At 33.2% G+C, this 25,099-nt stretch overlaps 1 protein-coding gene across 1 annotated transcript in view; it reads left to right on the top strand.

The window, feature by feature from the left end:
• CSMD3 (CUB and Sushi multiple domains 3) overlaps nucleotides 1–25,099 on the top strand; it is a 774,333-nt gene that overhangs the window by 661,236 nt on the left and 87,998 nt on the right. The window contains exons 44-50 of the mRNA XM_075495159.1: nucleotides 3,035–3,212; nucleotides 6,185–6,330; nucleotides 9,009–9,089; nucleotides 10,236–10,349; nucleotides 16,290–16,478; nucleotides 16,892–17,038; nucleotides 19,604–19,792. Of these exons, the coding sequence (XP_075351274.1) occupies nucleotides 3,035–3,212; nucleotides 6,185–6,330; nucleotides 9,009–9,089; nucleotides 10,236–10,349; nucleotides 16,290–16,478; nucleotides 16,892–17,038; nucleotides 19,604–19,792 (1,044 nt within the window). The remainder of the gene's footprint in view (nucleotides 1–3,034; nucleotides 3,213–6,184; nucleotides 6,331–9,008; nucleotides 9,090–10,235; nucleotides 10,350–16,289; nucleotides 16,479–16,891; nucleotides 17,039–19,603; nucleotides 19,793–25,099) is intronic.

Below are 25,099 nucleotides of genomic sequence, written 5' to 3'. Positions count from 1 at the left end.
ACGCTTGCAGCAGGTAAGCAGATTCAGGGAACTGTGGCTTGCACATAGCTGAAATTTTAAGGAGACAGAATGAATATACATGATAATTCTGTAGAGGTGTTTATCTTATCCATAGCTATGCTGAAAGGAACCTGTACCTAAGCAGAGGCCAAAGAAGGTCAGTCGTCCAATGTCATCAGACTCTGAAACAGACAAGGATGGATGTTTTGGTAACAGAAATCTCTTTGAGAAATATCTGTGCACTACAAAATCTATTTGTGGAACTGAGGACTGAGTTTTCTTCCATATGAAATAATTACTTTCTTCTGGAACCTCCAGGTTTGTCACAAGTGTGGCAACATTCAGACAGTAATGTTAAGTTCCTGGAAAAACATAGACACAGTGAAGATACTTCATATTCAAAACTGTCATACCAAATTCCTACACTCCGGGGACCACAAGATCCAAACACATTTAGCAATTAAGTTATCGACTGTAAACTTCTCTATATGCCTAAACACAGGTTTCCACAAAGGTGAGATCTGTACAAGGTGTTGAATGCCCACTTTCATACTCCTTAAAGACCCTCTACAGTTTCAGAAGAGGTATTCAGGACCTGAGTTAAAGGCCTAAATTCCCTCTATATTCAATGGTAAAAGCTCAACATTAAGGATGGAATCCTCAATACCAAGCAAGTTGAAGAAGAATGCTTGAAAAAAAAAAAGAAAAAAAAAAGAAAATAATTAGCTGCCTCCTTTTCTGGATTTTTGCATTGTATTCTGAATCTAAATTTAGGTACTCAAAATTCCTTCTGGAGTCAATGAGCCACAGGCATTTCTGGGGGATGCAGTAGCTAAATTAAGACATATCTGATACTGAATTCAGAAGGAGAAGCCTTATCATATAAAAGAGAGATGACACCTACATTGTCTGTCTTTTGAAAGGAGAAGAAGTTAATTCATCACAATTAAGTTTTAACCACCATTTTCTGGATCCTGAAGGAATAGTAATGGTTCATGTCTTAACTGCTAAACAGCTTAGCTTTTCCCTGTTACTTAGTTCTAGCTGTATTTTCTGTGCCTCAGAATCAAGACAAATAATTTACTGAACGGAGTGATTCTGTTTCTTTGAATTACCTTACTGGAACCGAGAATTTAATTAGTAAATTCTAAAATGCCCGAAGTATGTTGCTGTTCAGAGTACCACTTTTGATGAAGTTCCTGAACAGTGGCTGGAAGTTCTTTGTTTCTACTTAGTGTGATATGAAAAGATGCAGATAAAAAAAATCAACCTAATTGATAATAGAGATCTAACATATATGCTGTGCTGCATGATTACAGACTGCCAACATTACTCAGCTCCCAGAGATATTTCTTAAATTACATGAGGTTTTGTGCAAATATTTACTGTGGTATTTTTAGTAAAGAGTTTTTAACATTTTTATATTCTACTGATGTTTTTGAGGGTTTTTTTCTCTTTATTGTTGAAGGAAAAAGATAATTAGGTATCTTCTAGTTGTACTTGGTTTGATTTGAGATAAAGGCCTTGTGTTCAAAAGCATTAAAATGAAGTGGGCTTTTTTGTATATGCCTAGTGCCAGAAATGTACAGTATGTTTTACATTTTTATTTGATTTAATACCTTTATTGTAAGGCAGCATATACTAAGGCTTGTTTAATGCCTCAGACTTCTTGAAGCAGGCAATCTGAATCAAATATCCCTAAATGTGGTTCCTGTTTAAACAGTTTTGTTCTCTTCTTGCATCCTCATTCACCTAAAATCCCTCTAACCTGTGTTGAGCACCATCTAACACTCTCTGACCCTTCTTAACTCATCTCCCTCACTTTCATCCTTTTGGAATCTGTTCCCTCTACTTTTCCAAGAAATCTCATTGCCTGACAGTCATCAGTCCATGTCTTTACGCCTCTAAGACCCTGCTGCAAAATCAATTCTGTCTGCACTGCTCAAAAACCCTTGAGACTTTGAAGCTAAAAGCTGAAGAAAAACAGTATACCAGCTGTTGAGTCTGAATGGATGAGGTGTGACTATGAAAGCCTCCTTACCCTACAGTTCAGCACTAAAGTATATATATAAACCATAACATGCTTTACCTAAATACAAACAATGCATAATTCCTATATGTCAAACCTGTATTTCCAACAACCTGTTCTCTGGTTAGAAGTTCTTAAGCATATTTTAGGGAATCTGGGTTGCCATTCCATGCTCGTTTGGGGTGGAATGGGGACGAACATATGCAAAATAAAGCAAATTATACCATTTTAGGCTTTGCTCACTTTTCTAGAACTAGGCTTCTATAACATAATTTCTCTTCTGTAATAACAAGGTGGTGTCATATTCAACATGCATCTGAAACCTCTGTGGAGAAAATCATATAGTTTGGACTAATAGATTTCCTGAAATGCATAGTTATGAAAGTCCAAAAGCTGTATGGACAGTCTTGTATTGTACGATGTCTAAAATTAGTGCACATCAACAAGAATTACAGAAAGGATTCTTACTTTGTCTACCAGAATTTATCTCAGGACATGCAAAATTACTCTTCATATTGTTGCACACAATATTTTCATTTTCAAATTCCCCTCTAGTTTTCCCCCACCCATCCTCCCATCATCTTACCATATCTCTTCTCTCACCTGATAATTTTGGTTGGCTACCTTCTTGTGACAATAAATGAAAGCAATTAATGTGTTTCACTGCTAATTTGTAGCTAGTGTTTACACAAAGCCATAACAAAGAGGTTTTCAATTGTGCAGAGAATAATTTAACCCAATGTCTAAATATTACTTTAGTTCCAGTTCTGATAGTATTTATGACATCAGAATTACTTTTTTCTTCTTGTAGATTTGACCAATAATGTCAAAATAGACTTTGATTCTTTGCAAAAAGCTCAGTAAAATCTGTTTTCTATACATAGCAATGGCTTTACGTAATCTAGTTACAGTGTACCAAATGTGTTTAAAAGTATGGCTTTTACATGGTCTAAGAAGAATGCAAGAAGGATCTAAAATTTTTTAAAAACTAATGTCTTTTTGTAGCCCTCTGTGGAGGAAATATAACTGCAATGAATGGCACCATATACTCTCCAGGATACCCTGATGAGTATCCAAACTTTCAAGACTGCTTCTGGCTTGTAAGAGTACCACCTGGGAATGGAATCTACATCAATTTCACAGTTCTCCAAACAGAGCCAATATATGATTTCATAACTGTCTGGTAAGAAAACACTTTGGTATTTATTTAATCTTCATGTGACACTAAGCGATGAAGTATGAATTAAAAAGAGTGTATTTGTGATTTCTCCCTTGACACTGGTGTTCTGTCTAGGGGAAATGAGTGATTTGCACTAATCCATGTTTTCCAGTGTACCATTGTCTCTAGATAGCACTGGACATGAAGTTTCATAGTCCTTGTCTTAAGAATTCAAAAACAATAATAGTGTGCCTCAGTTTCTTGATGAAGAAAAGCATTCAGAAGTATGCTATGACAGCTTATCAACAACCAAAAGAAGTAATACGTGAGAAAAGAGTGATAATAAGCAGTTGCAGCCGTGTGTATTACAATGTTTTACAGTGTTAATACAAGAAACTACAGCAACACTTTCTTCATTTCTTCCAAGTTGGCTTCTTTTAAACTCTTTAGAGTACGTAAAAGGAGAGACTCTATTTGTGTTTAGCTGTGACAAAAAGAGTTGAGCTAATGATAGCTGTAAAAAAAGTTATATTCTCTATATAGCTGAATCCATGTCTATCGTTAATCTTTTCAGATAATGAAACCCCCATTTTTCTTAATTGCAAAATTGGTAAAGGCAGGAGGATGTAACCAAGTATAACAGCTCCTCTAGTAATCTTGAAATTGTTACCAGTGAGTCTCCTAGACATTTCAACAGTGGCTAAGACCTGTAGGAAGTTTGCCTAAAACAATAATCCACTGATTATTGAATCTGCAGATTGAAAATCCACAGGTTGAGAGAGTAGTCTTGTAGTCTGAGTAGTGCAAAATAATGAGAGGCTATTTGGAATATTAATTATTCATTTTATTTTTCTGTTGCACAGAAATCTAATTTGGATTCATGTAAATTCATATAACTCAGGATTTCATTCCTACTTTCCTAAACATTAAACAATTCTCTATACACTTTTGTGATAATTTCTGTAGGTCCTGGGGTTTTTTTCATTGTGTGTACTACAAACTGGTTTGTCCTGCATCCCAGATACTCTATTGCTTTGCCTTAAAGTCTAACAAAACTTTGATTGGAATACGTACCCAAACTATTGCTCTGATAAAAGTCAGATAATTTTGAATCCCTTTAACTCTTCACCACTTGTTTTGTGTATCAAATTTAAGCTTTCAGAATCTTTCCTGAATTAAATTATACTTTTGTGTGCATACAGACATCTTTTCTCTATTTCATCCCACACAAACTAGAACACTACTGTCCACTTCTAGTGCTTCTTCCGTTTGGCTCTTCCTTTCTACAAAGTGATTTTGTGTGCTTTCAGTTGTACTCCTGGCTGTGTTACAAACTTAGTTCTTACAGTAAAAGTAATTGTATATACCATGACAAAGGTAAAACCTCAGTTTTATTTCATTATGTGTTCTTTGCTGATTTTTTTAGATGTTTTGTATCCTATTTAGCTTAACAACACTTGTAGGAGAATATTCTGAAATTAAAGCATCTACTATGCTATTCATGTATATATCATGTGTGTTGTTACTTATATATGATTTATATACCTGTATAAGCTATATTATATACATGATGGCTATATAATTAAATAGCTTATGCCTGGGATATTATTTATTTATGGAACTGATCAGAAATTTTGATAGCCATTCCAATGGAAAAAATACATGTTATTCATAATTCAAATACTTCTTCAAATCATACTATTTCCCTGATAAAATGGAAGGGAAAGGGGTAATATGTGAGAATTTGGACAAATGTATTACTGCAAAATTTTCAAAATAAAAAATATCCATAATTTTATTTTGAAATTATTTTCAGTTAAAATATCTTATGCCGATAACAGAAAATTTAAACTTGCAATGTTCATCAATTCTGATCTGGAAGGAAGTGAGTACAAAAATGTAATGCCTTTGCATCATGGTTTTGTCCTCTGTACAGTCCCACTATTATTCAGTACTAACTTTGATTTAATTTTTCTATTGAAATGGGTATTTCATTCTTCCACAAGGTAGCAGTGATCTTACCAGCAGTACATGTATTGTCTAAATCATAATAAATAGTACAACTTAATATCAATCAATATATGTGAACAAGGATTTAAGAAATTAGCCAACTGCATGTCATAGTTTTGGTTAAAACTACCAACATTCATATGAATTTTTACCTGAGCCAAAGAGACACAAACATTTATGTAAAATGCATGGCACATCTCTCTCAGCAAGAAATTGATTCAGAAAACTCTAAACTAGTCATAAAAACAAACTTTAAATGAACTCATATGTGTCCATATGTACTATAAATTACAAATGATAGCATTACAGCATTTAATTGTGGAGGGGAAAAAAATAGGTTAAAAAATTCTGACAGAGAATTTCTAAAAGTAGCATCCTTAAAATAATTATAAATAAAATCTGCATTTATAAATGCCCACATGCAGATTTCAAGTGGAATCTTGTATTCAATAGAGTATAAGCATTTTGTTTCTATTTTTAGTGAAGCCAATATTCACGCATTGTCTTTTAAAAATTAAATAGTATTAATCTCTTAATTTTCCTAGAGATAACCAAATTCAAAAGACTGGGGCAGATGAGCAGTATTACATTTGTTTATTTATTTTCTGATAACCACATTTGAAAGCATGGATAAGTAAACTTGAGCAGAGCTTGTGGCAGGAGATGAAGTATGATCACAAATTCAATCATTTTGAGCTTGCTGCAATTTTTATTTAAAAATAAGAATATTACTTCCAAAGGGTGGTTGAATGGAGCATCTTGCTTTCTAATAAATTTTGATGGTCCTCTAAGCTACTATTTGCTATACTCCAATCCACATATTGAATTTCAAAAGGCTTTCATCCCTTAATGTCTGTTTTATCTGATTTTAGATGACTCATGCCTTTTAGAGTAAGCTAGAGAAAATTTACTACATTATATTAAAATTTGGAGAAATTAAATTATTTGTTTGGGCAAAAAAATCTTTTTCTATCTGTTTTTCTTAGGGATGGACCAGACCAAACTTCTCCTCAAATTGGACAATTTAGTGGGAACACTGCATTAGAATCAGTCTATAGCACTTCCAATCAGATTCTGATCAAGTTCCACAGTGACTTTACTACCAGTGGCTTCTTTGTACTTAGTTACCATGGTAAGTGTGACAAATTGCACCTTTTCACTGTCTGTACTGATTACTGCAGGAAAAAAAAATCAGGAAAAAATTACTTTAGCTACTTTTCCTAAGAAGAGTTGCTATTATTAATATGACTGACCACTACTAGGGTAATGCAAACATACGAAGACTAATATGAATGATGAAAACAAGCTATTTTCTTGACCAGATATTAAATTTACTAGTAGTCAAGCAAAAAAAGAATGCACTGTGAAGAGACATGAGCAAAGAAGGTAGCGTCAAGACCCTGCAGTTCAAGGTGCTCATCTCACTGCTTACAATGCTTCTAAAATTCCTTTGTAATCTAAATGTTTGCGGGCATCATTAAACTTCTTGTAGATATTTGACTATTTTGAAGTACTGTTGTTCTAGAGATTTCAATGATAGTGAACTATACTATGTAGTTAACGTTAAACCGCCCTTGAATTAGGAGCTGACTGAATGAAAATACATAAGTATTAATGCACCTAATTCTACCTCTTTTTGTAGTCATCCAAACCTTCTGTGGCCAAGTGTTCTCTTGCATTCCCGTCATTACAAGGAAAGAGATTCAGAAGCAAGGGTGTTTTTAGGTGCTGTGTGAATGCCTGTTGGATTGACTATTCCAGGAAACATGGACAGACTACAGTCTGTTTTCTGGATCCGGATCAGATTTGGGGACTAGAAAGCTTTCTTTTTGACTTAATAAAAACCAAGATGAATACAGATAGACAGAACTGGGGGGATTAAAGGAACTTTAATTTAAACAAAACAAAGCAAAGCAAGAAAGACCTAAATCCCACAATGAAAACAACAGCAACAACGGCACTTGAATTGATTATGGAGTATAGAGTCCAGTAGGATTAGGCAGAGGGGGGTCAGAATTTTCATTCCAAATCTGGGCATCTAAATTGCATGTAGCAGTTTGTGAAGGACAAAGTGACCCTTTGTGTTCATCAATATATGAATTGATATGTATTGATATATACAAATATATCGGTATATGACCAAACACATGTAAAAATACTCATACCTCGTAATAAAATGTCTCTAAAGAACTTGATCTCCTTGTACTTGTTTCTTTTGTTATTGTGGCAATTGTCATTCCACAAGTGTGTGTTCTAATGTGTAATAAAGATGCAAACTGAGCAGCACAAAGGATTATTCATGAAGAAACTTAAAACACTTTTTGGATTGATGTTGTCAAGATAAATAAATCTCTCAGTATCCTTGAGTCTCTGATCCTTCATATCAGCTACATATAATTTATAGCAATAAAGGCAAGGCAGTGAGAGGAGTCAAATTTATTTAAAATAGATAATTTGGGGATTAAAATGAATTATACCCCTAAATGAGAGACATTTGAGATAAATGATGTGAATTGTTTATTGAATCCATTTTTTAATTGTTGGTGATCTTTTATTTTAAATGCAAATAGCACAGCTGTTCCATGTTTTCTTGGTGTGTTTTATTTTAAATTACTTTATCCTAAGGCAGGATGTTAGCTTTCTGATTCACTGATTTAACTGGCTCTTCATTAGACGATTGACAAAAAGGAGTGCAACAGGAAGATGTCAAATATGGGTGACTCAGGAGCAACAAAAGATCTTTTCTGGCTAAAATATAAATTTTGTGATTGACAACAGTTTGACCCATTAGATTACTAAAGGATCCAAGCACAGGAAGTAACAAAGATCTGTATAACTGAAGCTGAATTGTCATCTGCCATAAGTAGATAATGTTTCCTTGCTAATGAGAGATGCTATAAAACAATACTATATGAAAAATTGATATCAGTGAAAACCAGGCATACTTGACCCATTGATCAACCTGACTGTACACCTTAAAACATGGAAGACTACACTGTCAGTATAAATACTTCAGTGTGACTTCTTTGGCTGGATATCTGTCTTAATTGCATTCAGATTGAAGGGAATTTTGTCTGTGTCCAAACACAGGCCCATCCTCATAGATTCTCTGTAAAAAAATAAAGCTATATAGCTTCTGCATACTCTTCCTACTTGTCTTTTTTATCACTTGTTTCACCTAATTATTTTGCCTGGCTGTTGCATATGTGTGTTAAAACTCAGAAAATTATTTCATGTGAGACTTCAAATGAGAAGTTTGAAAGCAGAATTATTCTCTGACCCTATCTGCAGGTGAGATGTGCTCCACAACTATTCATTTACTGGGAGATTTCATGTTCAAAATGCTTCTGTCAATGAGTTATGCTGTCTCTGGGTAGAATCTTTTGGATTCTAAAACTTGTCTTTATTACAAAATTTCAAAAGTGGAAGAGTTCAGCAGTAAAAATGTATTGTAAAAAAAACCAACCAAACAAAACAGTGGTTGCACAATACAAAAAATATTTGCTTTTCAGATAGGATCACGTAAGTGAGAAAATTGGCAACCACTTCTAAGCTGCTTAGGTTATTTATGAAGAGGATTTTGCCACTGAAATTAAATAACTAGTTAAGAACACAGATGCAATTTCCAATTTTTCATTAATTCTGAAATTCATATGTTTCCTTTCTTTTGATTCTCTTGAAAGTTTCAAAGTAAATGAATAGATGTTTATTTTTATCCTGTTAATGTGGGTATTAATTCAGTTATGTTTGCATGCCTGTGTTAACTGTTTAACTATGGGAATGTCAGCTGTACTTTTTTCCTGTTTATAGCTTATCAGCTCCGCGTCTGCCAGCCTCCAACAAATATACCAAATGCTGAAATTCTAACTGAGGACGATGAATTTGAAATAGGTAATACAAGAGAAAATAAAAGCAACACATTTTTCCAAAAAAAAAGGACTGCTATGCACAGAAATTTCTTGCCTTTCAGGGTACAAATCATGCCTGCAATATGTAAGATTTATATTTGAAAATAAAATTTTTAAGAAGTCATTCCTCTTCCCTATACTTCCTGAATCCCATGTATGTTTCAGAGATCACATATAAGTAACATAGTAACTACTTCCTAATTAACTTAATTTAAAAATACATTTTTCATATTGTTTAATATAAAACATTATCTTATACTGAAACAAACAGACAAAACCCACCAAAAAGCATGTAGCAATAGTATATTCTCTACCTGAATTAAGATTTTGTGACCTAAAATCAAATTTGTAAAAATTAGGAGGATCTGAGAAGAGGATGACATTCTGACCTTCTAAGACATGTTAATAATATTACTTAGCCACCTATCGTTCAAAGAAATATGACTTACATGATCAGACATCAGATGTCTGACCAGCTAGTTTTGCTCACATTATGACAAAGAAAACAATTATTTTTAATATATAACAATATTTGATTAGTTATATTGGTAACAAAGAGAAAGGACTTTTTTTTGTTTTCCTGCTCTGTAGTCTGGACCAAAGAGAACTGCTGGGATGTACAATTTTTTTTATTGGTACATAAAACTATATGAATTTTTAATTTCTTAATTAAAAAAATGACAATTTCTAATTCTCACCATGCCATATTTAGATATCATCAACTAAATCCAGTTCCTATTTAATTTTTTTCCCCTCAGGATTGTATGGGTTACTGACTTGATCTTATCTCTTTATTTAGTTCCATAATGGTTATCCAATAAATTATATTGCTTAAAGCTTTGTGGACACATGGTTCACACAGCATCAGTCAAACCCAGACAAATTAGCAAACTATCCAACTAATAATGTGGTGGAAAACAGTGATAGATGCAGCATAGTGTGCAACACAATGCTCATTTACCGCATTTCTTAGACTAATCAAAGTTGTTTATGCCAGAGGTCATTTAGCCCATTATATATGGCAGCACGAAACTTCATTAATCAATGTTTTCAAAGCTAAAAGTCTCAGTTAATTGCTGTTTAATGTTTCTTTTGTTTGTGTTTTGTCTTGTTTTGTTTTTCCAAACAGGAGACATAATAAGATACCAGTGTCAACCAGGCTTTACCTTGGTTGGTAATGAGATTCTGACATGCCGACTAGGTGAAAGACTTCAGATGGATGGAGCACCACCCACTTGTCAAGGTTTTTTCTCCTTTTTCTTTTCCTCCTGCCAGACCAGCTGAATGGCAATTCCTTAAATACCCTTCACTATGTCTTTGCATAAGATGGCACACTGAAAATATTTCGGACTTTTTGATGCTATTCCCAATAGGTGAATAGGTGTCAAATAGTGAATAGGTGTCAAATATTAATGCAAAATAATTAGTAATGTTGTAATGAATTTTATGAGTTTAAAGGACTGTTGCTCTGCTTTGTGAAAATAATTTCACAATTCTCTTTTTGGAGGGAGTCTAAATTTAATAAATAATAAGATTATCTCATTTTATCTTGAACATAATAGTATGAAAATCTATATGGAAATTTAAAAAAATGCTAAATTAACATAGGATGGATTTGGGTGAACAAGGTCATGACATCATTTTTCAGTACAACTTTAAGTGCTTCCATTTTTATTCAGTGTATTCTAAAGAATAGGTTTTCTGTATGTGTGTGTGTATGCCTGTGCGTGTTCATATTTTCCTCCTTTTATTGAAAACTGAATACAGAGATATAACACTACCTCATTGTTGAGGTCGAAACAAGATTACAATCTTACCAACCACTAATATCACAGTTTAAACCAGTCTTTATTAAGCTGACATTTGATGTGTTATGCTAGAACAGCAGTTTTCCACCATTTTTGAAGAAAATGCTAGAGTTTTCTTTCATACCAAACCAATAAGGGAGCTGATGGAGATAAACCTTGCACATGATTTATTTAAAAAAAAAGTAATCTCTTCAAAGTTTCAGTGATGGGCACATGTATGTTTTCCTACTAATTCTTCCATTAATTTCCAGAAAGATAAATAAGCACATACAGTTATAAACATGTATGATAAGACATTTCAAGGGGAAAAAAACCAAACGAAACGAAACCAAAACAAACCCCACAGCTTCATAAAAGTATAATTTATGTAAACAAAAGCCATTTTGAATCCTGCTAGTTGTTGTGATATTCCTTCGTGATCCATCTACTCCTGAGCTTAATATTCTGACATCTACTGCAAGATTAAAATACTTTCCCAAATCAGTCTTTATAAATGCAGTTGATTTACATTTGTATTAAATGAAAAATACTGCCATCTGGGTTTTCTACCAATCAGATGTTTTGGGGTTTTTTTCCGCCAGCAATTTTAATTAATTAGCATATCTATAAAACACTCATGATGAAAGATTTATTTGGAAATAGTAAATTAATTTTGAATAAATCTAGTAGTTTTACAAGTAAAGCTTTAATATTTGACTGTTTTTCTGTTTGACTGTTAGTAATTTCTGAAGTTTCAAACGTGCACAATTTAATTATTACAAATTTAAATGTCAGTATACTAACTTTTAGAACTTAATTATGACTACAATGTTCAACTCAGTTTTCAGCTGAGAATTGAAAAATTACTGTCTTATAAATATAGCCTTTCCCTGCATTCCTGAAAAAAATGGAAGGGTTAACTACTACTGCTGAGTAAACTATTTTCCCCTGGTTTTATGCACAAAACTATGCAAAAGTCAAAATCATTTGTAGCAGTAAGTCTATTTCTTAAAAATGCATAGTGATCTTGAATTGTGAGTTTTATAAGAACTTTAACACTGATCATTTCTGAAAATCCATACATTTATTTAGGTACAATTGTGTTTAGGAATAGCTTCCAACACCCCAATTTAAATTAAAATCCTAACTTAGCAGGCTCATAGCATTTAAGGGGTGGAAAACCATAGTAACCTCCAGGCACTGCTTTAATGTTAAAACGATGTAACAATAGATAGGACAAACAGAGACATATGTGCTGATCTTGAGGCATTCTCTCAGCACGTGTTGCTGAAGGCATATTTATATTCATTGCAAGACCCAAGACAAAAACTCGAGTGATGACCTCAGTTACCATAGTTAATCTTTTCTCTGCCACATATAAATGCTAAATATTGGATCAAATACTAAATATTAAATCGGTGCTCTTATCATTTCAGTCTAAAGCTGAATGAAATTAACATAATCTTCAGAGTTAGTAGACTCAGAAAGTTAAAAAAAAAAAGAATCAAAGGAATTAGTTAAAACATGTTTAAAATCACCATTCAAACTGGACACCTAGCATAACCAGTAACATAATTTTCTCTTGTATTTATTTATATAATGTGTAAGTCTGAAGATAGCAATATGTAAGTTAAATTTCAATATTGAAACCCAGATCAATAGAGAGCTTTGTGGAATCTAGAGGCAGAAAAATCATATGCCTAATATTTATGTCTTTCATGATTTTAGTATACTACACTGGTTTATGTATAAGCTACCATACTTTAATTGTGCAGGCTGTAACACATTACATAAGAGTCACTCTCAAGGAATAAACTCAGCTCTTTTGTTGGTTCATATTTGTATTAGTTTACTAATTCTTTTCACCAGACAGAGCATATGTTTATTGTTAGACTTCATAGTGTTAATTTCGGTTGCCTTAACCTTGTGCATACGTTAGATACTTTAGCCAGTAAGTGAGTTTTGTTGAATTTTGCTTCAATTTTTAACTTGAAATAAATTAATACCCACATTCAATATTCATTTATTGAATCTGAAGAGTGCTGCTGAACAGAATTTAAATAACAATATTTTAGTTTTGAATCTAATGTATTGCAGTAAAGATATAGTAGTCAATAATGAGGTATCCCTAGGAGAAAATATTGAAGCAAAATCTATTTAAGATTTTATTTGGTGATTTTAATTGTTACAGGTTAGTTTACACCACATTTAGTACTATATAAAACTATGTCACCTTTTTTTCTATTTTTCTGTGATATGCATCAGTTGGATGAGCATTTCTTAAAATTCTTGAAGATTTCCTTCTTTAGATCAGAAAATAATCACTAACTTCCACAAGCTTATGCCAATGCCTATCATCTTCTTTTGTTAAAATAGAGTATTTCCCATACACAGCATGTAACTTTGCCTTTAATTTTCCTTGGAATTAGCTTCTACTTTCAGCATAAAATGAAAGCTTCAGAGTAAGAAGATTCAAACTGTATTTTGCATCATAATTAGAAGACCCCGAGAAAATTATTGAATGATGACTCTCAGTTATATCTCAGCTACACTAGCTCAGATTCATAAAAAAAACTTAGCTACCCGATTCCCAAGAGAATCCATTGTACAGAAATAAGTCTTTAAGCTCTCTATAAAATTCCTGAGGGATGTTTACGTGGAGATCCTGAAATTGAGGACAGTTTGCAAAGCAGAATCATATGGAAACAGCAAAACTAGCTGTAAACAAGCTAGTGCAGCCGGATTATTATGATGCTCTGCCTGCCTTCCTGTCGCACCTCTCTGTGTGTGTTTATATAGACATATGTATGGATAAAGCTTGAGAGGATCTGTTCTTTCATTTGCTTGAGATGAAGTCTGTATCACAACTGGCCCAGCACTGTAGTCTGAAAGCCATATTCTAGCCATATGAGTTTTCTCATGTGGAGTGAAGGTGTTATATTCAATCTCTTCTTGATTAATTGAGATGACAGGACATGAGGACACAGGACATGAGAAACGACTATTTAAATTTAGTGATTAGATGCTAATTTTGAAAGTGAGGGATGAATATTTTAAAATATATGGACAGATTCCTTTCTCTTTTTCAAGGTCTGGTTGCATGGGGCTTCGAGCAACCTAATCTAGTGAAACATGTCCCTGCCTGTGGCCGGGAGTTGGACTAGATGATCTTCAAAGGTCCCTTCCAATACAAGCCATTCTATGATTCTTATGAGTTTTGTTTATGAATATGATTATTCTTTTTCTCTCTCTTTCTCTGCTTTTCTGCGTTCTCTATGTCTCTTCATAATCCAATGACTTTTTCGACATAAAAATCTGATTTTTGTATTTAATAAGCTGATATTATTTTCAGTGTTCTTGAGAAATCTAGGATCCTATTATTTTCTTGTGTAACTTGTAATGGCTCAGTACTAACTCACTTTCATGTAAGTGTTAGTTGTGAATATAAAAAACAGATTTTAAGGCTCCTGTTTAGCAGTGTTCAGTTCTGAATAAACTGTAAGCACTTGTTGATATATCATGAAGCAAAACCAGTTCTTGAAAAAGGTTCCAATAACATGGTAATATCAAATATTTTTATTTACTGAGATTGTTATTCTGTGTAGACCTAGTGAATACAGATAAATTCAAAATCAAGCCTCTTCATCATACTTTTAAACACCATTTTGCTCAATTTCAGCAGCTGCTTTAAATAGTGGTGATAACTTATTTACAAAGTAGCATTTATCTTGCTAGCATCCTCCATTCCTCCTCAAACTATGACAATTAAGAATAGCCAAGGCTGCTATGTATTTTCTAGCACAGCTGTAAATTGGAGATTAATAACTTCAGAATATGGTGTGGAATATAAGAAAAAATAATTATTTAGAGTAAGGTGAAGGCGTGGTAGGCAATATGTGCTGAAGAAGTCAGTAGGGATGGAGCAGGTGTCGTCTTTTATCCCTGCAAGAAACACTCTCATGTTGTGGCGTCTAGCCTCTCCCAACAATGTTTTAGAGAAAAGGGTAAAGCATGTTCCTTTTCTTATTTCCTAGAGTTAAATTTGGGAAAAAGGCTGTCAGCAATTAAGAACTTAAGATTTTTATAATTTCTTCTTCAACTGACTTACATCCACTCATCAGGGAAATAGTCTGTCTCTCTGTTAGAAAGAGGGAAGTATCCAGTTGTCTGAACGTAAGAGTTCACTAGAAATGTGAATGTGTAGCCAAAAATCTCTCATACATAGATTTAGTAAAAAGGAAGTGGTTTGTAGATTCAATATGCACAAAACATATATGACACAGTTACACATCTGTTATGCTTACCGAAGAACTGAAGGATGATGAGGAATATGGAGTTAAAATAAATATATATGTCTCAGGGTGATATTTGGATTTTTACTTCTAAGTGGGGCACAAATTGCCTGGTTTTTTTCCTCCTAATTTGATCTTTATTTCCTCAGAAAGTGTTTGTCATATGGTGAACTGTTGTACCTGTTTTTAAAAGGAGGAGCAATTAGATGAATTGCCCAAAGTCAGCCTGAGATTCTCTAGCTTATTCAGGATTATAACACCAATGTCTTCACTGTTAGTCATAGGCTTTGATTTTAAGAACTCTTCTTTTGGTAAGAGATAGGAAAGAATTTGGACTGTATTAGGTGTGGTGAAGGAAAAACAGAATTTCAATGGGTTTTATTGAGGCAATAAAGGCAATAACCTAGCATTTCTGATGTTTCTATGAATCTAAAAACTAGGTAGCTGGATTAGCACAAGTCATATTCTTGTCCAATTAGTCCTACTGAGTCCTACTGAGCAACAAAATGTCAGCCTGAAGTGTGTCGTTTATTTTCTAGACCAAAGGCATCATGTCTGAATAGTGCTTACATTGTATGTAGGTGCATCAACGTTCTTGGAGCTTGACTGAGGATCTCAAAATCTAGGTGCTGCTTTATACAGGTTGTAGGATGGATTGATTACTCTTTATTTAGAATCTGACAACCAAAAATCACAGTGTCTTCAATTTTTGCTTTCTGTGCAAGACTTTACCTGTGATTATTGCTGACAGTAATAGTAATCTGGGGGGGTGGAGGGGGAAAACTATGGTTCACTTCTTGAACAATACAACAATTTAGTACTTAAGCACAGCCTACAAGAATATCTTATCTTCTAGAGAATGAAAGAAGAAAAATTTCATTAATTGATAACTTCTGAGGGTTGCAGGGCTTATTTTTCAAGATAAACATTACTTTAGATTTTTTTTCTACTGACTGACTTTGTTTCTAAAATGTTGTCAGTCTTTCTGTCTTTATGGAAATAAAATGAGTAATGCAGATCTTTTAAACTCAGGAAAATCTTGCCAACCATATGAAATAGAAACAGTGGGCTTTAGACTTTTTTACCAATCTTTCTGTTTCACAGTGCTCTGTCCAGCCAATGAAATGCGTCTGGATTCAACAGGAGTAATACTGAGCCCTGGATATCCTGACAGCTACCCAAATCTCCAGATGTGTGCGTGGACCATTACTGTGGAAAAGGGTTATAATATCAGCATGTTCTTTGAATTCTTCCAGACAGAAAAAGAATTTGATATACTTGAGGTGTTTGATGGTAACTATAGGATGCACAACTTTGGATGATACTTTTTCTCTATATATATATTTTTACATTGCATCTGTGTAATCAATATTGTTTATGCATACCATAATTTGTCACTATAAAAAATCTTAAATAAGCAATTAAATAAGCAATTATTTGGATTTGTTATGCTAAAAAGAGATGTTGGATTACTGTGTTTCAAAATTGTACCACATTATTTATGTTTAGAAATAATTTTGTTTCTGAACAAATATGTACTCTCTAGTGTATAACATGTAATGTCAACTTCCATTTGTAATTCAGATTAATTTACCATTTGCTTGGAGGATGTTTTCTATGTATATTAATTGTATGCATATAATTTATTGTATGTTATTTTAAACTTTGTAACTCCTTTTTTTTTTTTTTTTCTTCCTTGTATCAAGGACCAAATAGTCATAGCCCATTGCTCATTTCTCTCAGTGGGGACTATTCATCTTCTCTAAATATAACCAGCAATGGCCATGAAGTATTTCTCCGGTGGTCAGCAGATCATGGCACCAATAAAAAAGGTTTCAGGATAAGATATATAGGTATGTAAATTAGACTTACTTTCTTTACTGTGTATAAAATTTCAATATGGAACATATTTATTTATGTGAAAAGAGTAATGTAGGTTATATTTGTAACATTAATTGCCCAGACTGAAAGGAAATCCAATCTGTTTTATGTATGAACCTGATGATACTAATCTTGTGAGGTTTTTCCCCACAAGAAGACCCACACACCCTAAGTAGGATATATGAAACACATGTGCTCCGTAGAGATTTAAGCAAATGTTTCACAGGACTTTTAAATGGCATAAGCCAGTACTAAAGATGAAAGAAGTGGCTTCCCCCTTCTCCCTCCCATAATTGATTTGCAGTCATGTGCCTCTGTTCTTCGTACTGGAACTTTATGGAGTTCATCATTAACTTTTTTGGTGGGACAGAGGAAGAGGTGGCAACAAAGCAGGAGTGAGCAGCTATAACATGAGAAAATGTGAGACCCTGAAGGACTGAACTCTTTAATTTAAGGTTAGCAGCAAACTGTATTAGAAGAGATCAATTAGTTTGTCAAAAAAGCCAACATTGTGTGTGTTATTAATTCAAATGAACATATTTATGAATAGTGTGTGAAGATGATACTTAACAAAGATTGATTTTTATATAATTGCTTTTATATAATTATTATATAATATCCATTTTTACAGGATAATAATATGCATTAATCAAGCTAAAGTAGATCTGATGCAATTTCCAGCAATTACACAAAATCTATATTTGATTTTTTCATCATGACCAAAGACATGAAATACACAGAATGAAAAGTACTGGGGATAGTATCTGTAGATACTAGAGAAGTTATTGGCATAAAACAATTTCACTTTACGAAGTGGATAAAGCTGTAGAGAATAAATATAAAATTCTTTCTGCTGTGTTTTTTGTTCTTCTTCACTCAATTTTTGGCTACTTCACTATTGCAGAAAAATAATTAGGCTCACAACAGTCTGTAAAACAGTATCAGTGTCATCTTTCCCTTAGGAAAGGACAGTTTTCTGAGAGGTAAAATGTTTGTTGTATAGCTAAATAAAATTCACAGTTGGCTAGACACAAAATATATATAGTACCTATTTTCATTGCCTGTAGTACCTGTTGGATCTGTTAAAAGAGAAAGAAGGGAAAGTTCTTCAAACTCTTTCCCTACTGGCAGCGGGAGAACTGTTGAGAGGTAGACAGGAAATATTTACTAATGATCTGTTTCACTCAGAAAATACCAGTATATTTTCTTACACGCTAAAGAAGTAGACCTGTCTGTATCTCTGGTTCTTCCAAGAGTATAAGGCAGGAGCGATTTAGTGTAAGGAAGAAAATACTTTCATAGTATGTGCTTTGAAAGATATGGCAGTGCTTCTCATTCTGCTGCTTGATTTAGTAAAGAGTAAACAAACAGCCACGTGACTCCATCCTGATCAGAGGAAGCCTTTGCCTGAGAAAACCGTTGACCTGAAGTAAGTCATGGGACATGGAAAGGCTTAAAGAGCAAGTGAAGCAGCACTTTTCTATTTGTCTGATAAAATAGATATCAATCGTTACCAATATTTCTTCAAAACATGAAGGAAGCACTTGGAAACAAACTTCCAACTTAATTTTCCTTCCTACAAAATGGGAAAATGGCCATCTTGGCTAACCAGTCTTGGCTTGTCCTTGAACCAAAATGATCAGAGACCAAGTTAAATTCTTAAACAAACATTTATCTTAAACTGGCTACCAGGTTGTAAGTCCCTTCTGCTCAGCTCCTTTGGCAAGGTAGCCAAAACCAAGTGACTTTGTACTCATGGACTTAATGAACAAGCAAGTTAAAAGAAATATAAGCATAATGACAGTAAAATAAGTAAGCTATCTTTAATGTCAGAGAGGCTTAAAGTACATGAATCCTTTCAGATTATAACAACTATATCTCTTAAAGACCTTTTTGCTCTCATAAACATTTCTGAAATTTTTTTAATAGTATCTAAATAAGACTTCTGTAGGACTTTTTGTGTTCTAAAGAAATCACAAAAAAAAAAAAGCAGGTTCAGTGGTTTTGTCATGGATTTATGGTGACACTCATAAATAAGATTAAAATCTATTTTAGATTTGCTAGTTCACTTCAGTTCATTATATCACAGAACTTGAAAGAAATAACTTAGGACCAGAAGGAAAAGATTATTTAAAAAGCATTATATGCAGTATGCCCTTGAGGTTTCCTTCTTAAAAACAAAATGTATACTACTGAAATTTATACAATTGCAATAAATTTCATCATGAACTAAAATTCTGTAGCTTACATGGTTTAAAAAAGAAGATGGTGAAAAAAAGAACCAGTTATAGAAGTGAGCTATCACTATATTTCCTTTGAGGCTACTAAAACATGAAGCCCTTAAGCCCCTATTCTTTCATCTTTATACTTAATGAAATTGCTTGATGCATGCATGATGAGGATACAAAATACCACAACTTATAATGATGTTTTCTCAGTTTGTTATCAGATGTCCACTGAATTCAACAAGAATTTGTCAAGAATTGTAATCTGGATTCTAAATACATCTTTTATTTATTCAATGTTTATCTTTAAAGCTCTCTACTGTAGTACTCCAGAGTCCCCTCCACATGGTTTCATTGTCAGTCAGACAGGTGGACAGCTCAACAGCATGGTTCGCTGGGCTTGCGATCGAGGTTTTCGGCTCGTTGGGAAAAGTACTGCTGTATGCAGGAAGTCTCCATATGGTTATTACTCATGGGATGTTCCAGTCCCAGCTTGTCAAGGTAAATTCTTTCATTATAAACTCATACACCCTAACAAAATTTCTTTTTCCTTTTCTAATGTAAGCCATCATTTTTTTTACTTAAAATGAATAGCAGGTAATAATTTAATGTACCAAAATTTTTCTACCTAATAAAACTTATAAAAGCAAATGTATTTTTAAGAAACAGTATTTCAATAGAGTTTGCTAAGGCTGGCAGATACTAAAAATAATCTACATCACTGTGAGGGAAAAAGCCCCACAAATTTAAAATAAGACATTTTTCTGAATAAAATGTCTGAATTTTCTGAATAAAACTGAATTTTTAGTAAAGTTCATTTATCGTGGTCCAAGAACTACATAAAAACCAGAAAGACCTGAAACTTGCTACATTTCCAAGAACAGGAAACTGGACCAAAAAAGCATTGCTTATGATGCCATTCTAATTTTTTGCAGTTTAAATTGAAATTTGAAAAAGAATACATCTGGTTAACTGTATATTTAATTTTTTCTGCCTTATAAAAGCAAAACATATTCTACTTAACAAGAAAAAGGAGATGGTTATTTAATACTCATAACAATTGTATTCTAATTCTTTCTTTCCTGAAAAGAATGCTATTGTTCTGATAACTTACCAATGTCACTCTTCAGTGAACTATTAGAACGATTTTTTTTCATTAAAATTTGCAGATGTTTTTATTCAAAACCTGTACATTTTGTTCCTGTTGACCAGTGGAGATAAATGCTATAGGAATGTTCCATGTTAATTTCCCAAGAGGTTTTTTTGACAAAAAGCCTTTGAACTCTATGTTTCTAAAGCAAAACTACCTAACCTTTTTCAAAGGTGAAACAATATCAGTTTCAAAGCTTTTTGATAAATTTCTATTAATATATAAAAAGTGTGCCTGTACATTTAAAAACTGAAAGTCCTCAAAAAAAAAAGTATAGGCAGTGCATTTGCTATATATCATTCTTTAGCTTTTTCTCCTCGTCGGTTACCTAAGGACTGCCTTCATGACAGTTATTTGTAGAACTTGATCAGGCTGTTAATTAAATGTAACAAACAATGCAGAATGAAAAAAAAAAAAACCTAAACAACTTACCAAATTCAAATAGCAGATGATTATTCTTAACATACTAAGTAGAGTTCAGTAATGGAAATAGTTGCAATACTCAGATAATACTTTAGGAACAAGTGGAGTTAAGTGCTTAGTAATCTTATGGTGTCTGATCAAGTACAAAGACTGTTGGTACCAACTGTTAGTGTATTGAAAATTATTTAATGTATGTATTCATTGAATAACAGTTAATTATAATCATGCATTTAATGAGGGCTAGCTTTCATACATGATATAAACTTTATTCAATTCTTCCAGCAAGTCCTTGTGCACGGAAGATGGTTTGTGGCCATGATATGTAGCTGCTACTCACAACAGCTAACAGCTAACTCACAACATAAAGAAGACACATTATTACTGCAAAAAGCCTCAGGAATAAGCTGCTTCCTTCCAGCAGTCATACATCTAAGCTTCCCGTTGTTTTGCTGAGGTGAAAATTATCCACCATACCTGGATGATACAGAAGATTTATGATCTCTTGTTATCAAAAGGTTGAGAACACCATCAGTAAATAGCCCTCATGTTCTTTCACAGAGGATATTTACAAGACACAAGGGCTTTGCCATTCCCCCTCCTACTGAGCAGTACAGCTTCACCACAAAGTAGTTCTAACTCTTCTGAGTATGGGCTAGTGGTTTTTAGAACTTCATAATATAGAGGATGAGCATTGTTTTAACAACTATTATAATTGTCAGTCAGAATTTACCAACTATTTTGCCAGGTGATATCAAATGACGTCACAGTCTTACCTTCTACTTCACATTCTCTATCATTTATAGCACAACTAGCAAAGCCATTTTAATCAGTTCTTTCACACATCTGAATGTAGGGTTGCCACAGATGACCATTTAACACAGAAAAAAAAAAGTATTAGGCTTTTTTTTTTCTACATAGCAGTCCAAGGAGAAAAAAAGATATTTGCAATTTCTTTAAAAACTATGCATGTCATTTTAATCTATTTGTTTTCTGTCTCCTAAATGAAGATTACCAGTTAAATCACAGTAGTAGTTACTGGCATCATCCTATAGGAAATAAGAAATCTAAGGCTTCAAAATTTATGAATTCTTTAGTGATACCTCTAGAATTAGCACAGCTAGTGGTTTGTGGTGGTTTGGGGTTTTTTTTAGCAATACTAAGTCCATTTCTTGGGAAACATTTTTTACTGCCTGCAGAATATTTCATGACTGTATTTAAACTAATGCTTTCTCTTTACATTTTCCATTTTGTATCTGTACCATTATTGTCACTTCTGAATCCTCTCCTGTAACTAATGAATGCCAGTAGCCTTTTCCACTACAGCTTTTTTTTCCAAGTTCATGAGTAATGTTGGAGCAATTTTTAATGTTCTCATTCTTATACCTCTATGAATTGAAATCTTGATCTCTGAACTTCTAAATAGATAATACCAGCCATTCTTCAAATCACTTGCAGTACAGGACTGACAGAACCTGAAAAATCCAGATACACACTTTAACCTTGGATGAAATCTTTTTTACGTTATTTATAGAACTAAACATATCTCAGTAGAAGAGAATCAATGCAGGAGTAAGGAATCAAAAAGAAATGCCTCAAGCCAGACTTCAGCAATTACCTGAAACCTGTTTCAAAGTTAATGCAAAAGCACCCTTCCTCTGTCATGAAAGGAAGTAAAAGGAAACTGCTTCAAAATCTAATATTATATGAGTATAATGGTAACAATAATACGAATTAATTACAAACTTTTACTGTTCTAACTTTTAGATATTAACTATTTTGTTTATATAGACGTACATTAAATGAATCATAATGTGAAAGTGTTGTCATCCATGTATCCATCTCAGTTTTAATGATACTAAGCCTCTGATCACAAGTCAATAAAAGATTCCATGGTTAACTAAATTATGAGGTCTGATTACAATAAACTTTTGAAAGAATGAATACATTTACAATGATCTGAGTACAAGATTTAACATGAATTCATATAAATGGCTGAATATTTACAACTGATCATAGATCTCAGAAGATTCAGAGTGTTTTAAAACATTTGTTTTTCTCCCAGTTATTTTTTAAATTTTAATTTCTTTTCCCAGCATTATATGATTCTTGGTTTTAATTATGAAATATTTCTCTTGCAAATAAACATTGTCTCACACAGGCCCCATCAGAAATCAGTATTAATATTTTATAGTATCTTATATGGATAACAGGCAAATGCTTTTACAGGAATTCTAGGTAGAGATGTAAGTAAGTGAAGTTTAAAACATAACACTATATCCAGAAGTATTCTCTAGCTCAGTAATCTCAATTGTCCATAACAGCAGACTTCAATAACTGGTTGCATAACTGGTGATTGTGATGCAAATTATAGTAAAGCATTAAAAAAAATAAAAAGAAAGAGAATACCAAGAATACCTGGTTAGGTATGATACCTGATGAGTTATGATTTTCTCAAAAATTAAGCTAAAGTACATTTGTAGTGGTCTGGAACAAATATCTGATGTGTAAAGCACAATACCTTCTACCTTTCCTTTTTTTTAGACATGGCTATAGGTTTGAGATGGTCATATTCATATACATAAGAATAATTAATATATCTATGTATAAGATAAATAAGTCTTGTATTTATTCAAAAGAGGCTTCTGTTTATTTCCAAATGCATGGCTGTATTGGGACAGGTGTGAAAACTCAATTAATAACTTATCAAATGACAAGAAATAGTTGGCATCCTTTAAAGTGATTTGTAAGGCAATCTACAGGAATTTTAGTTTTCATAAAAGTTCTTAATTCTTCACAAGCTGAATGTCCAGGTAGTTAAGTTCAGAGGAGTATGTCACTGAATAGTTTCAGTAATCTTGACTATGTTTGAAATGCTCCTGGTAAATGTTATCAGCTCCAGACTGATGTTTGCATTGATACTCAATTTTTTTCTCATCCCTGAGATGTGAAAGGTAGCTACATCTGCTAAGTGTTGTTCTTAAGCAAGGCAGAGCAAATCTAAGGATCTGAAGTCCTTTATAGGGTGAATAGCCTGGTTTCTGTTTGGGAAATTGTCATCACAAAAACTTTTAATAGTGCCTTAACATTTAATGAAGGGTATTTAAGAACTTCATCCTGGTCAAATAATAATTTCTGAAATTTCAGATAAGTCTTTACAATGTGCTGGTGGTCTTTGAGAACTAATAAAGTTAAGGTCTTGCAAGGGCTGTATGTGTATGTCTTTGGAATTGGAGCTGCATTCTGAAGTTTGTGAACAAAGAATAGATTTTAATGTTTCCGTTGCAATTACAATTATGAAGTTGATTTGCAATACTGTCCAAGCTGACATATAATGACCAAACATTTCTGTGATAGACCTGTTTTATGTGCACTTTGGATCTTCCATATTTGTAATTTTTTTCCTGTCAAGTTGTCAGATGTGGCAATAACTTGTCTTGATCTTTTCACATTTTTTCCCTTAACTAAAAGCTAAATTTCTGTGTGAGTTTCCACATATATAAAATTCAGCTCATAACTGCTGTAAACTAAAAATTCCATTGAGTGGTTCCTTGGGAGCTCTGTTGTTTATATGAAAGGCTGTTATCGAGCATTTAGTGTGCTGGGATGAAAATCCTTTCTTAAAAATTTAAGGTTAAGGCAAGGATATATTTTTCTTGTGGCACAAGATTGATTCTTTTAACATCAATAATATGACTCAAAATTTATCAAGTCACTAATGGAGATTCTTGAATACTGAAGGAGTAGTTAATCTCAATGGTAGATATAAAACATCTCAGGTTGTATATCTACAAAATATCTGATATCTATTTTGCTGATTGCTGAAAGAGACAGAATTTGCAGTATGTGAACAAGTAGTACTGTAGCATTTGTTGGTGCTCAGGGTCATAAACAACAGCTGTACATGTTACAAGTCTTTTGGGGGTGGATATTAGTTTTTATACCCTGCTGAGTGCTGGCCCTGATTTAACTGGAAGTGGACTTGGTTCTGGCAACTCCGTTATTGTCTGAAAGTTCTTTTTATCATTAACATATAGTTTTGAAAGAAGAGGTTAGCTTGGCCACTTATGAAGTAAACAGTGTTATTTGATTATACCTTGGTTATACCAGCTTTGGTTATCCTCCTCTTTGCACAGATAGGTCTGCCTGATGTTTGCTGCTGCAATCCAAGCTACTAAGGAATTTGATATACAATAAACACCAACTTGATAATTTGTTTTCATTTTAGTGTCATGGAA

Source organism: Mycteria americana, chromosome 2, assembly GCF_035582795.1.
Source record: "Mycteria americana isolate JAX WOST 10 ecotype Jacksonville Zoo and Gardens chromosome 2, USCA_MyAme_1.0, whole genome shotgun sequence".
In the NCBI taxonomy this organism is placed as follows: domain Eukaryota; kingdom Metazoa; phylum Chordata; class Aves; order Ciconiiformes; family Ciconiidae; genus Mycteria; species Mycteria americana.
The sequence above is the reverse complement of the archived record's forward strand: the minus strand, read 5'-3'. Positions and strand labels throughout refer to the sequence as shown.